At 41.7% G+C, this 18,271-nt stretch overlaps 1 protein-coding gene across 1 annotated transcript in view; it reads left to right on the top strand.

Moving 5' to 3' along the window:
- Nucleotides 1-18,271, top strand: part of SPTLC3 (serine palmitoyltransferase long chain base subunit 3) — a 140,859-nt gene that overhangs the window by 105,874 nt on the left and 16,714 nt on the right. The window contains exon 9 of the mRNA XM_037129276.2: nucleotides 2,173-2,299. Within this exon, the coding sequence (XP_036985171.1) occupies nucleotides 2,173-2,299 (127 nt within the window). The remainder of the gene's footprint in view (nucleotides 1-2,172; nucleotides 2,300-18,271) is intronic.

The following is an 18,271-nucleotide window of genomic DNA, read 5'->3' as shown; positions in this document are numbered from 1 at the left end:
GGTACCAGCTCTTAACAGAGAAAGAAAACCCTTGCTTCTGCCCACAGAGAGCACTGAACATAAAGCTGTGAAGGACAGCTCTGCTGAAGCCACCCTGGAAAATGGCTGCCTCTCTCTCTCTGAGCAGCTCCCCCACCCTGCCATCCTCCTAAGTGAATGTCCCTAATGTCATGTGCCCAGTGCCTTAGGTCATCAGATATACACTCTTCAAATATGGCTAAAATCCCCTAAACAAAAGAGATTCACCAAACAAAAGAATAGACAGAAATTGAATTTTAATTTTAATATAAGTGGATAATACCTGCCAAGAACTAGTTTTTCTATTCTTCTTCTCAGACTTCCACACCCAGAACATAGCCCAAAACAAGAAGTCCCAGGGGGTCAGGCATGGGGAAAGAAAAGAGAAAGAAAAAAAAAGAGAGAAAAGGAGGAAATAAAAACAGAGAAAAATACCTGGCTGGCGTAGCTCAGTGGATTGAGCGCAGGCCTGCGAACCAGAGTATCGAGGTTCAATTCCCAGTCAGGGCACATGCCTGGGTTGCAGGCCAGTTCCCAGCAGGGGACTCACGAGAGGCAACCACACATTGATGTTTCTCTCCCACTCTTTCTCCTTCCCTTCCCCTCTCTCGAAAAATAAATAAAATATTTAAAAAATACTTGTTTAAAAAACAGAGAAAAATATTAAGTGAAGAATTTGAAATTAAAAGGAGGGAGGGAATCTGAGTAAAAGCAAAAAGGAAGAAAGAAACAAAAAAGGAATGAAAAAAGAATGTAAAATGAAGGAGAAAGGAAAGAAAGGCTTTCAGGGAAGAAAGATGCAAGGATGGGATTTAGAGTGAAGGACATATTGAAGAAGACAGGAAGGACAAAATGGAGCCACTGGCTCCCTGCGTGGGCCAGGAAGAGGCACCATGTCACCAACCATCTGGGAAGCAGGTAACTCTCTTTACTGAAGAAGATGAGCAGTGAATGTTTAAAATGCTTATAAACAACCATGCCCCCAAGACCCCAAGAGAGACAGAAAAGTGGAGGGTGGGGCACAGTCCCAGGCTCAGAGGTGGGATGGATATAACCAATGAAGTGAGGATTACGAAGAGATGGGTTTGCCCAATGCAGAGTTCCCCCCATCCCAGTTCACCTAGAAGAGGGAATGATTGGAAAGGACACTTAAGTGGGATTTTAAATTGTCTTGCTGTCCTAGAAGAGAAGGTGGCTGATCCTCTACAGACCCCACTGCTAATATAGAGAGCCATCATCAGCCCATTAGCTTTTCTGCAGAGCACCCTGAAGGTCTCAAGTAATGAGCTAGTACAGGTAGACAGATAGATGGTATTCTCAGCTGGAGTTGAGTGCCTCCAGATGCCAGCTCTGAGGCCCTCCTGACTGTGACATTAGGTTACTGGAGCTTCTTTAGACTCTCAGCAGGCTTATGTGGGACCTTACATTGAGCTTCAGGAGTCAGACACACAGGTAGAAAATCATTCCTCCCACTGACACTGAGAACCAGCTTTCTGTTCTGAGTTGGAACTCCAAATAGTGTTGCACAAAGTGGGAGTCGTTTCCTATTGCCCAAGGCATAACCAGCTCTCCCTTCTGCTACTCTACCCCCCACCCAAGTTTTCTTTTGTTCTGTATTTGTCTTTATTCTTCAAGACTTAATCATTTCACTTTCTTCCTGGAACTTTCTCTATCTATTCCAACTAGCAAATATCCCCTCTCTTTCTTCTGCAGGCTGTAGCCCTGTTGCACATACTAGTTTGTATGGCTAATTACTTTTCCTACCATTACTTTTCCATGGGCACAATTTAATCTGATATCCTCAATGACAATATCACATCCTGTGTTCTTTGGATACTCCTGAATACTAAGCCAGTGTTTGTATGTACTAAGTACTCAACAAATGTTTGGGAAATAATTTTTCTTTTACACATCTGGTTTGGCCTATAGATCTCAACTCCAAATTTACATCCTCTACCGAATACTGTCTAAGTTTATGAGAGAAACTAAGAAAAGGGATAGACAAATGTTTGATACTGCCCACTGAAAACTGGGTCACATTCAAGAATCAAATGTCTTATGCTATAATGAAATGGGGTTGGGATGAGAGGTGATTATCACCACCAACAGTGAGATTTAATTGCCTTCTTTTTGGATTTTCCTCCTCTATTAAAGGACCTGGTGGATTATTTACGGGTTCACTCACATAGTGCTGCTTATGCTACATCCATGAGCCCCCCAATAGCAGAGCAAATCATCAGATCAATGAAATTCATCATGGGACTGGATGGGACCACGGAAGGTAAGAGAGCCTGCAGTGAGCACAGCTCCCATAAAATCCTTTCTTAGACCTCTCCCTGTGTCCTCTTGCTCCATCAAGTTCCCTCTTCTAAAATATATACCTCTGAGTTAATGTATCTGAATTTTTAAATCAAGCCATGTGTACATAAATAGTACCCAATACACATCATACCTAGTACATAAATGTACTAAAACTGCTGTCAGCACACAAAAAAAGAAATGCTTTTTTTTAAGCAAAGAAAAGTTTTTCATTTGCCTCTTGATGTGATCAGCACATTTGGATAGTTCTGTGTAATTAGTTGCATTAAAGTGAATCAAGCCAAGGTGTGTGTTTGCCTGTGCTTTCTCAGACCTATCAGTCAATTTAATATATTTATCTATCCACCTCATTCTTTCTTTTTCTCTTTTTTTCTTTCATGGGAGAGGAAATCCACCCCTGGCCATTTGAGAATATATAGACAGAACAACACACAATAACTTTCCAGCTATTTCTTTGCCGTTGGGTCACCACAGCCAAAGCTTGCTAATTTGCTCAACCCAAATGAACTTAATCTTCTTTTTGAAAAAATTGTTTCATCAAAACCCTCTTGGAAACCCCCTTCTTTCTTACACATATAGTTCATAGAGCTTCTACTACATATCACAGTGTAGGAAACAGTGATAAATAAGGCCATTCTTGCTGCCAGACAATTTAGTGAGTCTTTTTGTGGGAGTAGCAAATTATCCTGGGCCAGAACTGACCCCTGGGATAAACAATCCATGTGTCCCACCCCACCTCTCGGCTGATATGAGGTCCTATTATTTACCTTATAAGTAGTTCCACCTTACAAGCCTACTACTTCAGGGGAAGTCTGGGGAAACTCATCATTTTTTTTTAATTCTATCAAAGCAGTAGAATATTCACATACAAATTTACCCAGAAGCCTACTATATAAAATAGATTAGAACAGGGTTAGTGGTTCCAATCTCCAAACTGACAGCCCCTGCGACCTTTCTGCTGAGCTCCAGTGATCCCCAGGTCACTAATTTGAAAACCCCCAAGGGAGATCCTTCTCACAAAAGCAGGAAAATGGCTTGCAGAGAGATTTTGTTTCTCCTCCATGTAAAATGCAGGGATTGATTGATCTCTAAGGTCCTTTCCAGCCTTGTCTTTTGGGTTTTATGATTCTGTGTTTTATTGAACAGTCTGTGTGAAAAGGAAATGAAAATCCAATCTAGGGAAGCCACATGGTGCGATGGTTAAGGGCATAGACTGAAAGCAGCTGCCTGATTTTGACACCTAGGATACTAGGTGGCCTGAGGCAAGTGACTTAGCTTCTCTGTTTAACCCTGAGCAAGATCCTTCTCTGTGCTTCAGTTCATCCAGCTGTAAAAGGAGGGAAATTTTATTGATGAGTTAAGGTTTTTATGAGACATGTAAAATGCTTAAAATTATGTCTGAAAACAATTATATAGTGAGTACTATATAATTGCTTACCATGTTATTTGCTGTTATTCCTGAGGTGTTCAAGAAGTATTTGGACCATTGTCTCAGGGCTGCTATAAGAAAGATTCTTATGATGGAAGTGAGGTAAGACTACACATACTCCAAGGTCCTGCACTAGTCAGGACAAGTTAACTTATGCCACATAACAAATAATACATTTTGAAAATCTCAGTGGCTTAATAGAACCAAGTTTTATTTCTTGTTTGTACCACATTTGATACAAATCAGACAACTCAGCACAGTTTGCCTCCATGGGGACAGTGACTCTGTCCATGGGGACAGTGCTACCAGCTAGAGGTTTGGCCATCTCAGCATGTGGCCTACATCGGCTAGAGAAAGAGAGCATCATCCCAGAAGTGAGACTTACCAACTTGCCCTCAATGCACTGGCCAAACCTAGTTACGTGGCCACATACAAATTTGAGGAGGGTAGTAAATTGGATATGATATGGATAAGTAGATTTGTTTCAGTCTCTTAAAACTAAAGCTAAGAATAGAGCTATTTTCATTCCCATGTGAGCTGTCATGTTATGGAAAAAGCTGGCCTAGCACCTCTGGTTTCTCACAGAGCCATTTAAATCTTGAACTTCATGCATCTCTTAATGGAAAACAATTATTTGAGATGTAAGTTAAAGATGGGTTAAGTAAATTGCCTTACAATTACCAGAACTATCCTTTGGACTTATATTAGAAATGAATAACTAGGAAAAAAGTTACTCTTAAAATTAGCCTATTTCTTAAGCCCTTTTGTGTATGTGTTATCAGAGTCAGATGATTTGCATGTATGCAACTTGACAATCATTTTCTTCTTTCTTCTGGATCGCTTTACTACTTCATCCCAGAGAGAACTCATTCTGTGTATTTGATCACAGTCAAAGATCTGCAGAAAAATTGAACTCAAGATATAATCACTTCTCCTTTGATAGTAATCTATCATCAATATTTATTCCTCGGAGGTTGTAAATATTTCCCTTGGTTTTCTCTCTTAGCATTAAAGTTAAAGAATTATTTGGTTATTATTTTTAACCGCCCAGTTAAAGTTTCTCCCTTCACTACTCTTGTCATTTTAAGAGAGAAAAGAGATAAATATATAAGGGAAGGCTATGTGGCTAGCCTGTCTCCTTAGAGCCAAGATCTCAGAACCAGGGAGAAAGAGAGGACAGTTTCTTTTCAAAGGAATGAACAAAAGAAAGTAGGAGGAAAGAAAATTGAGAGAATCATCAGCCAAGTTTCAGATGGTTCTGCCTGACGCCTCTTTTGAAGAATTCAAAGGCACACACTGAATGATCATGGTGGCCTCATTTACGACAATGCCTGCTTTAAATAAAATGAGCAGGACAGGTTAGGAATATTACAGTAACTCACCCCTTTCTGCTGAGGTAGACAGACTCTCCGGGTAAAGTTGCCCCATGCTCAAAGGGAAGCACTATATCATGCCGAATCCGCTTTACAGGATCTAAGAAAGAGGGCCCGGCTCTGAGCCTTCATCCTCGGCCCACTCCGCTGCCACTGTGATTGGAGCCTTTCAAGGCTTTGTTTCGGGGTTGAGTTTGGGGAGCGGTTGGCCAGATCTCTTTTTTGATGAATGTCTTCACTTTAATCTGCAATGCAAAGCCATGCGCTTCAAAGAAAGGCAAGCTACAGGAATAAGGTCAGTATTCCTTTGAAGCCAAGGTTCAAAGATGAAATAGCAGTCCCAGTGAAATGACAGTGTTTATGCACAAACAAGCACCTCACTCTGCAGCCAGGCTGCTCGTGGGGTTAATGCACACAGGCTGAGGGGCTGCTGGTCGGTCGCGCGTGCGTTCCACATGCACCGAGGCCCTTTTCATCTCCAGTTCTGTCACTGTGCAGCACAATGAGACCAAAGTGAAGATTTGGTTTCTCCATCTTAATGGATGTTGGGTGGTCCACCAGCAAAACCAATGCTGTAAGCCCCTTGAGGCCTAGAAATATGTCTTGAATTAATTTGGTGTTCTTCTGAGTGTTAAAGCCAGTGCTCAGCTTAATAAATATATCATGACTCAACTTCCAACTCACCAGCCTACTCGATTTCAGTGTCGGTGCTATGCTAAACAACATCAAGGGGATGTTTATCTCATAGGACTAGGAGCCGGGAATCAGTTCCACACCAGTTGTGGCTGTGGAGGGGACCCCCTCAGTGATTGGCATACCTTCTAAAGAGGTCCAGAAAGACTGCAGTGCAGTCGTTTTCTTCTAGACAGACATGAGTACAAGCAACCACAGAAGGGTGAGCCCCAAACCACACCAATGACTTTCCTGAAGCAAGCATTGTCAAAAATCCTTATTATTTATTTAATCTTTGATGAATACTTTTCAATTAATAAGTCACCATTCTTTGTGAGAGCTCCCAATCTTGTCCCTGCTTTTCCACCCTTCCTTTCCCCAGTTCTGGCTACCCTTTCACTTCTCAAATCACAAGGAGGATTAGGGGCGTGTGTTCTGCAGCTGGGCTGCTTGAGGCACAGTCCCCTGCTTACTATTTGCTCCATGACTGGCAAAGTGCTTACCCTCTTTAGCCTCAGTTCCTTCATCGTAAATTGGGGTTATCAGGAGGATTCAATGATGCCATATAGATACTGAACTTAGCACAATGCTTGATATACAGTAAACACTCAGGAACTTGAGTATGCATCAGAGTCACCTGGAGGGATGCTGGAGGGATTCTTGTTGCAACTCTCATAAGCTCCCAAGCAATGCTGATTCTGCTGGTTGAGGTACCACACTTTGAGAACCAGTACTGTATGATGGCCTCATAATCAGTTATCCTCTCCAGTCAGGCACCAGTGGATTGCGCATTTCTTATACAGAGAGAGACCATCATCACATCACCAATGATCAGTACAGTGCTTGATGCATAGTAGGCCTCCAATACATGTTATCAAGTTGAATTAAAAAGAAATGTTCCAACCCCCAACTGCACATTGCCATGATTCAGATGCAGACAAAATATCTGTTGTCATCTCTTCATCAAAAGACTAGCAGAATCCCTCAACACTTGGTACTGGCCGTCTCAGAGACTAAACTTGCTCACCAAGATCAGCCTTTTTTTGAGGGGGTGGAATTCTTGCCTAAGTCCATGTCTATTTTTGCTCATTATATTTATATGCTAATTATAATGCCACAGATGTCAGAAAAAGTTGCCCATGTGTTCCCATCCATCTGATGGGAAAGAGAAAATGACTGCAAATTGTAGTACAGCAGCAGTTCTCAAAGTGAGAACTACAACAAGCATTCCTGAATCAGAAGCGCTGAGGGTAGGTCAGCAGTCTCAGTTCACCATCCCTGCAGGTGATTCTGATACAGGCTCAAGTTCTAGAAGCATATTTCTATGTAAAGGAAAGGAAACAGGTGTGGATATGGCACAGCGGCAAGTAAAGAGAAAGAGGATGGAATTCTAGCAGATGTGCGCAGGGGCAGATGAACTAGCAGAATAGGAGGAGGAAGTACAGGCAGAAATAAGAGAAAACCCTTTGAGGAGGGAGCTTAAAACACATTTTGATCTACTTTTTTTTAACCCCCCTGATTCCTCAATCCTATTCACTCAGTTACTGCAAGCACCTCCCTGTGATTTCCCAGTGTTTGTGACCACTCTGATATCAGGAATAGCTAAGAGCCTTATGTCTTCATGAAGTATATGTTCCTCACAACAGGATTCCCTTAAATCTGTGCCTTCATATAATTTTTTGAAGTTTGTAAAGTCATTAGTATTTTATAGCCACAATATTGATTATATTATTTGATTTGATAGCAGGCATCTGGCAGAGATACTGCCATTTCTCTGATACCTCACCCCTCCTGGTAAATTCTTTCTCTCTTCAGTGCATCTTTAACAGGCAGAGTCCAGCTGGTGGGCAAGGAAATCCCCAATGGGCAGCACTGCTAAATTTAAATTATGATAAATTAAGGTTAAGTTAAATTATGATAAATTTATAACTTAGAAAGAATGGCTTTTCCTACAATTTTGGGGGGTCTGCTTGGCTTTACACTGTAATTATCACCCTCCTGTTGGCTACTCTTTTTCCTGCTGTGATGGTTACAGTTTTGATAATACAGTGTTACGATGGTTTTGGCATTTTTCTAAGAAAAGATGGTCTGTGCAGCTTGATGCTGCTGTGGAAGATCAGATACTAAGATTCTTGTTACACTTCCAACTTCATATTCTTCAGTCATCTCAGATATTATCAACCAAATGTGGATACTATCTACATATTACCTCAATTCCTCACTTTCAATTTAAAGAAAGGCTTACTAAGCCTGAAGAGTATAAAAATCCAGCTTTTGGTGAAGTTTAGAAAGGTCAGTTAGAAAACGATGAGGAAACTGAGTCTGAAAATTAGAACTAAGTACCTCCAGCGTGTCCCAGCAGAAGCAATTCTTCCAAAGCTGAGCTCCCTTTGCCCTTTAGAAAATTAAAAATGTGACCAGCCCAGGATCTGAGGGGGAAGTATTAGACACACTCCCCAACAGAGGGCCTCCTCACACTAAATCTTTCTGAGGTTTTAGTTCTTGCTTCACTTGGGAGACATTCAAAACATTCCATCTGTGAAGAAGTTGTTACCTCGGCCCTAGACCTCTGTTTGCACTTCACCTCTGTTTGCACTTCAAGTACTGCCTTTGGCAAGTCTCAGGAATTAAGGCTCTCGGTAATGGGATTATTCTTTCTTCCTCTAAGTATCTGGCTCTGAGAGGAAGACTCTGTTCCTGACCTGGGGAAGGGATGTCCTTTAAATCCACACTTGGTTATATTATGGTGTCATTATTTTATGGTGATATTGCCTATTCTAAAATTAAAACCAAATATTCTGTGCCTTCACTGCAAACTCCCTTAACTGAGAATATCTGAAGTGCTAAAGATGACTGTGGTTTCTATACAAAAAAAAAAAAGGAACAAGAAATGGAAAGGGGGGCATATGTTCTGGTAGCTGAAGAAGTTCGAATCCTACTAAAAAACAGATAAGTCAAAATTGTCACTGATAAAATTTTTCTTAGCCCCGAAAACAAAGAGACAAATTTTCTATAAAATCAAAGAAAAGTTAGGGCCTTCTCTGATTTTCCAGTGGCTCGTCAACTTCCCTCATATTTGACCTCTTCACCACCACACAGACCTTTCTTTCTCCTGACCCCATACACAAATGCCCTTGTGCTTTCTGCTACTTGACCTTCATCTCTCAGAACAGGCCCAGACCGAAACTTGGAGCCCATATGGAGCCAGAACAGCTTGGAATGGGGTTTCATGCTGTAGTGACCCTCTTAGCTCCTGTCACCAACTCAGAGGTGACAGAGGTGCTGTAGTGACCCTCCTAGCTCCTGTCACCAACTCAGAGGGACCTTCCCTCACCACCCATTCTAAAATATACCCCTTTCCTTGTAGGTTACTCTATCTACTCCCTTATTCTGCACCATTTTTCTTCACAGCACTTATTACCACCTGAGGAGACTTGTCTGTCTCCTCCAGGAGAATACAAGTGCTATGAAGGTGGGGACACTGTCCTCAACCTCCAACTTCAGGCAGCAAATGTTGGCTGAATGAATGACCTCATTTACTGTAAGCTTTGGCCATATCCCATCAACTACTCACCAGACATTGGTGCCTCCAGTATGCAGGCTTGTTGTATTTCCTCTACCTGGATGGTCCTCATCTCTCCCTACAACCCACTATATCCACTATACCCATTCTTTACCTTCTGAGCCCCTGTTCAGCCTTCTAAGCCCTGTCTCAATGGCCACAGTCAGAAAATAATTTGTTTCTTCTCACTTTCATGCAGTCCATTGCTTCTATGATTTTAGTCTTACACACTCCACCCTAACCCTTCAAATAGGCAGTGATTAGTTAAATAATTATGCCTTATGAGTCAAATATATGAATGAATGAATGAGTGAATGAATGAATGAATGCTGAATGACCTAATTTAGTGTTTGAAGCAAATTTCCTGGACAAAGCTTAAACTATAATAATGATCTTAATTTCTTCATAGGTTATCTATAACCTCTGGTTATTTTGGTTCAAATACTGCAGTTATAGTCACTTCCGTGACTATACATAGGCCAAAAATCTAAAGTTCATACATAGGCCACATAAATAGGCCAAAATCTAAAGTTCTTTTTCTGTTTTTTGATAAATGAATGGTTTTAGATTTTATATATATATATATATATATATATATATATATATATGCTAAAGCTTTGTCTAGATACTATCTAATACACAGGTGAGTAAGCTGAATAATTCAAGCCTATAATGCCAAATAGCAGAAATAACAATGGAGTTTTTCCTTTTGTTATCCAAGCAGTTAGCTGAATCTCTCACTTAAGCTTTCCCATGAAAACACTATTCAAAACTCAGAGGTGCGTTTGGTATTTTCATACATGGTAATCAGCAAAGACTGGACACTGACTAATCTTCTCTGTCCAAGTTGAAGTACTTTTCTAAAATAGAGGAGAGTAGGTTGATTCTTAAGTATGCAGAAGCAGCATTTTCCACTGAGTGCTGGAGGGACTTCCTTCCCACCTCTTCCCCATCTTGATAATGATTTGCATTTAGGATTTTCTTCAGTCAAAAAATATCACGTTTTCATGACATTACATGGTGACAAGTAATGAGAGATTGAGAATATAAAATTCCCACAGAAAAACTGAGTTTCCGTTTACACCATACAGCCAATGAAAAGTATAGAGCGTTAGTATTTTGAATCCTTGAGAGTTTAATGGCACCTTTTTTTATAAGACCAGTATTAGTTAAGGTATATCAGTAACTTATTTTCCGTAAAAGACAAACCCCAAAGTATCTGTGGCTTCATGCAATAGAAATTTAATGTTTGCTCACACCAAGCCCAGAATGGGTGTTTCTGTTAAGCAGGTTCCTCTTCTAGGAACCCAGCCTCCTTCCCTCTTGTGGTTCCCTCTGTGGTTCAAGCTTCCCTCCAGCTTGAATATATGGCTTCCAAGATTGTCACCAATGTGGTAAGGAGCACGGAAGATCATGTGTATGTGATGTTTCCAGAGGACATAACTGGAAATACACATATTATTTTTGTCCACATTCTATTGGCCATAACTCAGTCATGTGTCCTTGCATAATCACAAAGCAGCCTGGAATGTATAGTTAGCTATCTGCCTCAGCCAGGTAAGTGGGTTTGGTGAATAGCTACCCAATCTTTGCTTTAGTGCTTAACTTTAGTCCAGCATACTCTTTCCCCCTGACTTTCTGGTCGTTTTATTACTACTGTAGAAAGACATTGTACATTTTAGAGAGTTTCCTAATCTTTCTCTGTCGACTTAGTAAATAAACTCTTGACCTGGAGTGGAATAAAATTAGCTAAGGACAAAAGAAAAATAAAGCCCGAAATACTGAAGATGAATCTCTTCTCTTTTTATAGGAATTCTCAGGGCTTCTCATCTGGCTTTTACTATAACCACTTCTGCTTCTTTTTCACATAACCTAGTCCCAAGCCATGGCAGGGATTGAGATCATTATCATTATTATGTTGCTAAATTTCCCAATGCTGTGTACTATTTGAAGGGAGAAAATGGACCCTGGGCATAATGCTTCCCCAGAAGAAATTAAAATAACATGAAATTGGAACAGCTCTGGATATGAGGCCAAAACAGAAGAGAATGTATATTTTGGAAATAGTAACACACTCTCGGACACTCAGGACATTTTTTTTCGGAAGGGGGGGTGTTATAAGACAGAAAATTATGAAATGTATCATTATCAGAAAATTGTGAATTACACTTTAAAACATGCAATTTAAAAACATGGACATTTAGGGCAGTTATCTGAATTAAATGGGTTGGTTTTGAGTCACCCCAGCTCTCCTATTCAGCCACACTTTGGTTCTGGGGGGACCATAGACTAAAAGGAGGCTAAGAGGCTCCAACAAGGATTGAACCTCTGATATTCATCAGCTGTTCATCACATCAGCACCCAGCACTTGACTTGTCAAGGTAAGCAGTCACAAGAAAAGAGTGAATTGTGAGCCCCAGTAGAAAGAAAACTAGTGACTCCATATCAAAATTAAATTCATATGAAAATACGACCCTCATCAATGTTACTTCAAGCATCTCATCTGCTTTAGGAAGCACTAACACAGTGTGCTTCTGCTGTTAATGTTCACATGGGCAAGTTCACTCCAGGTAGTTCATTCTGTACCATATCTAACACTTTTAATTCTTTTCAAAGTCTTTCATTTCTGTTGTTTATTCAACTATTAGGAGAAGGAATTCTATGAAATGACATCTTTCAAATAACTTCATTCATTTATGAAGTTCCATCATTTTTCTTTTCTTTACTCTCTACAGAGGAAATATAAGATAAGGGGGTAGGGGAGGGCAGAGAGTAAGACGTAGAATGCATTAGCACTGGAAAATACAACCATGCCTGATTTTTAAATCATCTCATCTGGATTATTTCATTTGTTCTGATCATTTGTGAAATTTTATCATGAGATCGGCAGATGAGGTATTAACCCTGCCTCTAACCCAACATGGACTTGGAGAAAGTGGCACCAGTGCCTTCCAGCTGTGACCTTGGACCTTTGCTCTGGTCCCTGAAACAGGGCACACATATTTTTGCACTTGAGTTTGATAGGTTTAAAAAACAGAAGTGACTAACTGGGAAGATTTAGGGCTTCGAGGGAGGAAAGAAAGGAATACACTGGGTGACGGCAGTTTGCTCTCAAGAGCAAAAGGGGAATTTTCTCACTTTCCTACTGTTTATATTTGACATGAGATACACTCACAGACTTTTCTCATAAGATGTTGCTTCTCTTCAGCACAGACTATTTGGGGGTTACAAACTACACGTATCCATCTGCAGCATCAAGTTTCTCTCGAAACTGTTCTTGCTGATTTACTCTTCATCTGAAATTCTGTCTCTTCTTCAGGGACAGGAAGAGACAGTGAAAATAAAAAATGACTGTGACTGGGGTGATAAAACCATGATAATTAGACACAGGGTTTTAAAAGGCCTTGCATTTCTCAGCACCTATCTACCTTGGCGTAGAGTTCAGCAAATACAAAACTGGCTTCCTACAATTTATTTCCCACCCCCATTCCCAGCAAACCCAGCAAGTATTGTTAGTTCTGTCCCTCTGAGGTCCTTCAATGAATGCAAGAGGAGTCCACAGAGAATTCCACACAAATGCACTGTCTGAGGGCCCTGGCACTGAAGGCCCCTGGCATTGTTGAGGAAGGAATTAGCTGCTGCTTCCTAAGTATATTTGCTACTTGGTTACCAGCTGGAGACACATAAAGAGCCAGAGAGAGAGACACAGGGCACGGAGAGCTGCGTTTTCTAAATGGTTTCAGGCCACTGGCATTTCAGCAATAGCTAATACAAAACAGATGGCGGGTGCTACGCTCCGCTGGCCTTCAACTGAAGGGCTGCCTTCATCCATGATTAATTACCTGTGCTGGGGGGTAAAAAAGTTCTACCTGGTCTTTTTGTGTGTGGACCTAAGGTTGAGGTTAGCAAGCGAAGTGACAGGCCTTGCCTCTCTTCCCTGTTGCTGCTTGTTTGTCTGTAGGATGACTTGGGTTTATCCCATAAACACAGAACTAGCCAGCAAACTGAATTCTGGCTAGAAGGGGGAGTTTGTCTGTTTGTGCAGAAATTATTTGCAAAATGTTCCACAACCTCTGTCCCTTTATTTACTTCACCTTAACAGTTAGCCAAGGGTAGAATTTTATGGCAGCTCAGTCAATTCTGCACTTGCTTTTAGGACTTAAAAACTGTCCCTACCAATACAGTGAAGAGAATCTGTTTGTCTTTTAGATGGCAATCGGGCAAAAGGATAGTGTGGCCACTTCCTTCCACCATCCTACAAACAAGATATCCTTTTACACCACGAGTTCTACAGAAGCTTCCCCTCTGCTTTTGCTTCCTCTGTGTTGATGGACTCTGAGATGGGGGAGTTGTGATGTAGCACACATGGAATTTCATGTTGGTTCAGTACAACTGGAGAAAGAAAGAACATGATTCCAGCTGTAGCATCTTTGAGGGTGAAGGGGGAGCTGCTATTCCTCATTGATCTTTGTTCTTTCCATTGTGGGTTCATTTTCAGCTAAGCAGAAAAAGCCCCAAATGCAGCAGGGGCCATACCCCAGCCCCACTTTGTCTGGAGAAGTTTGTGGAGAAAACCAGCTACCCTAGCAGCCACAGCTGGGGAGGATTAGGCAGGTGGATTTCTGCCTGGAGAAGCCCAGCGTGTGTTCTTGGCTAGAGAGAATGTATTTGTTTTCTATCTCTGTATAACAGATTACCACAGACTCAGTGGCTTAAAACAATGCCCATTTATTATCTCACAGTCTCCTTGGGTCAGAGTCTAGGCAGTGTTTGTTTTCCGCTTGGGTTCTCACAGGGCTATCAAGGTAACAACAGCTGCCCTCTTTTCTGGAACACAGGCTCCTCTCCAGGCTCATGTGGTTGTGGAAGAATCCAGTTGTTTGGGGTTGCAGGAGAGGGGTCTCTGTTTCCTTGCCTGCTGTCAGCCAGGGGCTCCTCTCAGCTCCTAAAGACTGCTTGAGTTCCTTAACATGTGGCCCCAATCCACCTGAAGCTAGCAATGCAGAATTTTCTTCTACATGTTAAATACCCCTCTCTCTTCTTCCTTCAGGAAGAGCCTAGTCCTGTCTAAGGGCTTACCCGATTAGGTCTTAATGTCCTTAAAATTTATTTCATCTTTGTAAATTTGAGGAGTTTCTGTAGTTAGATTTCCAGTGATCATATGCTTCAACTTAAATACAAAGAATGAAAATTATTTGGTGAATACTGAATCTGGGGAGATAAAAAGGCACCTGAAGACCTATCCCAGTCACCAAAAAACACGTAGGAGGGCACAGGATCAACCAGATGGCTGCAGGTGCCACAGGTCACTTTGATTGATCACCGGGGTCCAGCTGTACAGAGCAAATCCAAGTCATTCAGTCTAGTCTTTAGTTCAAGTGAGTGGTTTTCAATATTTTTAAATCATAGAATTTGCTTTGAAACAAAATGTATGTGAAAGTCCATTTTATGAAATATATATAGTTTTTAAATTTCACGATACTTGTCCATGGCTTAGTGTGTGGCAGATACTCGTACTTAATATTTAATCCTCATGAAGAGTAAATAATGAGCATCATTATTATTATCATTGTCATTGGTCTGTTGTACAGGTGAATAACCTGAGATACAGAAAGATGAAGTACCTTATCCAAAATGGCAAAGCTGATTTTGAACCCAAGACACTGGGCTCATAGTCCTTGAGCACTTGGCCTTGATGCTGCTGTTGTAGTGGGGGCAGGCTAGGGAGTGGGGTGGTCTGATCTCCCATTTGCTGAGCCTCTCCCTCAATTTTTCCTTGCATGCCCCTCCCTGAGGCTGCCTCAGTGTTCCCCACCCCCCAGCAAACACTTTGAAAATCAGAAGTTTGAATCATGTAGACAGCTGTCACGGATGGGGTTTCCTGAGGGCCAACTTCATTTCCATCATTTCTCAGAGGCCCCGAATTCAGCCCAGGGTCTTTTGCTGCCTCCTTTGCCTTCTTGCCCAAAATCAGAACAGTTGCTGACACACAGATGTTATTGCCACTCTAGCTTCCTTCCTTGTCTTGCCATCTACAGTTTCTTCCTCATCCTAATCCACACACTGTACACAATGAGATTTCTCTTTCTAAATCATCTCGGAACATAGCGTTTCCTGCTCAGGATGCTGCCATAGCCCCTACTGCTCACCAGAAACTTCCAGCTCTTAGGACACATTCACAAATCTCAGTAGTCTGACTGCACTGAACTTTCTTGTGACTGTAATCCAAACATTCTAGGCAGGTGAGTTATCCATTTCCCTGGTGATACCCACCCCCCTGCCTCTGAAATTACATGTGCGCAATGTTAACCGGTCACCTCTAGGTCTTTGCTCCAAACTCCCACAGCATTTCATTTCTTCCATGGATCATTCAATTTTCCTCTTTCCTTTATAATTACATGGTTTTTTCCTAGTCTATAAGCCCCTTGAAAATAGTAGATATGCCCACCTTTTAATCCTCCATTGATCACACCCTCCACTAAATAGCATTCTCCCCGAAGTCCTCGGAAATAGGTGGAGCAGCTATTATTATCATCCCCATTTAACAGAGTAGTAAATTGAGGCTCAAAGATAATGAATGACTTGCTCATCTTCCTAGAAAAAAAGAAAAGGTTGGATGGAACTCAATGCACAGATCTATTGACAGAGAGCAAAATACTGAGACTAAATTGATCTCCGGTGTTCAATTAAGATCAGCCTTATTATCTTTGTAAAATCAAAAAAACACAATATAACTTGTGCCTTGGAGCTGTGGTTCTTAACTGGGGTGCACACCACAGTTACCCAGAGAGTTTTCCTAAAATGCCCCCTCCAGTCCTTCTGGAGCAGGATCTCTACAGAGAGGGCCCTACAGTGCATATTCTAGGGAAAAAAACATCTAAAAGATTCCATGTTCTGCATGAGAATCGCTAATTTACAAGGTTCCCAGAGGGACCCTAGCCGTCCAAATTACCACATTTAATGTGTCAAATTTCATAATTAGTGACTTGTGATGATATTGCTCTCTGTGTAATGCAAGTCAACATTAAATCATTATTCATGCTGTAAGTATTCATGAAGTACTAGTGTGTGAAAAGCCTGCTAATTTCATCTACATCTGTCTTACGGCTCTTCTTCTCAATTGTATTTTACCTGATACCTGTCCTCTGTACTAGTAGATCATTTCTTTGCAAACAGCCTTAGAAATTTTACATCTTCTAATCCACCTTGGCAGCTAGCCTGGGTCCTGTACATAGTGAGAGCATTTCATTTGTGAAATGTATGAATCCATGAATCATGGAATTCACACCTCATCAGGAATGAGTTTACCAGCTTCTTTCCAAAGAGCAGACTTAGACTCAGAGGCATAGCCAGTTTCTGGGTCAGCTGGGTAATGCATTAATGATTTTCCAAGCTCGGTTTCCTCATCTGTAAAGGGGACCCAAAAACACACTGCTTGGCTCATACTAGGTGCACAAGGGAGGCACATTCTTAGCGCCTGCCCTCAGCCAGGCAGCATGGATTAAACCTCTAATGGTGTATTGGAGCAGTGGGTGGGTAGGTGAAGAGGGTGGGGTCTTCCTGGGGCCCTTGAAATCAGGCCACGCAGACAGCTGTCTACCCCTGATGTCCAGCCTGCTTGTTCCTGCACTCATTCCACAAAGGTAGAATTGAGCAGCCTGGAGTGTCCTTGGAACATGTGTGTGTGACTATAAAATATGTCATAACCTTGGAATCTGACATCAAAAGGAGAGCTTCAGTGCCTGATAAAATGTGCGTTCCTCTCAGCAAACCACTCCAAACACTGTTTTCTCTATCCTCCTGAGAAGCTTGTCGCAGCTAATGTGATTCTTATGATTCTTGCCACTCTCCAGCCTCTTGATCTTCACTGAGATCTCTCTGCCCCTGAGTGTATTAAAAACAAAATGTGCTGTCTGGTGTCCAGAGCTTAAAATAATAGACGCTGGGTTCCTGCTGCCACATTGAAACTTTACTCCAAGGTCTCTCCTCAACACCTCCGCCTCCCATCCCCTCCCATGCCAGGCAGAGAAGTGAGGCTGACCTGGCAGACAAAGAAGGCAGGGAGATTAGGCATTCTTAGAACACTGCAGGCAGTCTTTAATATCAATTTGATTTTTCAGTGAGAGATATTTTATGGAAAGATTCTTCCCATCTCTGAAGAAAAGGACCACATTTTCCAAGCAGCACTGCCTAGGAGCATGCTTGAGGTCATCCAGTCGGCACTCAAACAGTGGTGGTGTGCTAAATAAGTTAAGGGGGAGTGCAGCATGTATTTCTGCCTGTGCGTTTTTAAGCCTGGAAAATAATACAATAAGTCACCCCATGGCATCTGAGCATATTCATGTTTCCTCTGTCTGAAAGTGAGCTTGCAAAATCTGCAGAAAATAGAGAGAGGCACTGTTGTTGGCTCATGAGCTCCTCAAATCCATCTCTTTTACTTAGTCTCACAGTGGGAAATGCCTCTCTCTCCCTATCTCTCTCTTTCATGCTGATGGTTTAACAGAAAAGAAATTATCCTTCTTTAGCTTTTGACAGGTTATTCTGGGAGTTGCCACTCTCCATAATTGCTTCTGGCCCTCTGGAGACCAAGTTGTCCCAAACATATTTTTGGAAAGGCCACCGATGATTGTTTTTATTAGGGGACTACAAAGCTTTGTAGTGGGATGCTTTGTGTTTTATTTGTTTTCCTTCCCTTGCCCCAGCTGTCTTTGTTTTAACAGCATTGGAGGGAAGGTTAAAGTATTTGTGGCCTCTGTTAACCTAGCGCATCTCTCAAGTCGTCAGAGCTAGGAATCTGAATGGATGGAATGGTAACACATGTCATCTGCTCAGATGGGTTCATCCCTGATTTCATATACACCTCGTGAGAGGGGTGAAGCTGGCACTGGGTCAACCTCC

This window comes from Artibeus jamaicensis, unplaced genomic scaffold, assembly GCF_021234435.1.
Source record: "Artibeus jamaicensis isolate MK-2021 breed Jamaican fruit bat unplaced genomic scaffold, CSHL_Jam_final contig_685, whole genome shotgun sequence".
Taxonomy (NCBI): Eukaryota; Metazoa; Chordata; class Mammalia; order Chiroptera; family Phyllostomidae; genus Artibeus; species Artibeus jamaicensis.
This window is presented reverse-complemented; position numbering and strand designations above follow the sequence as displayed.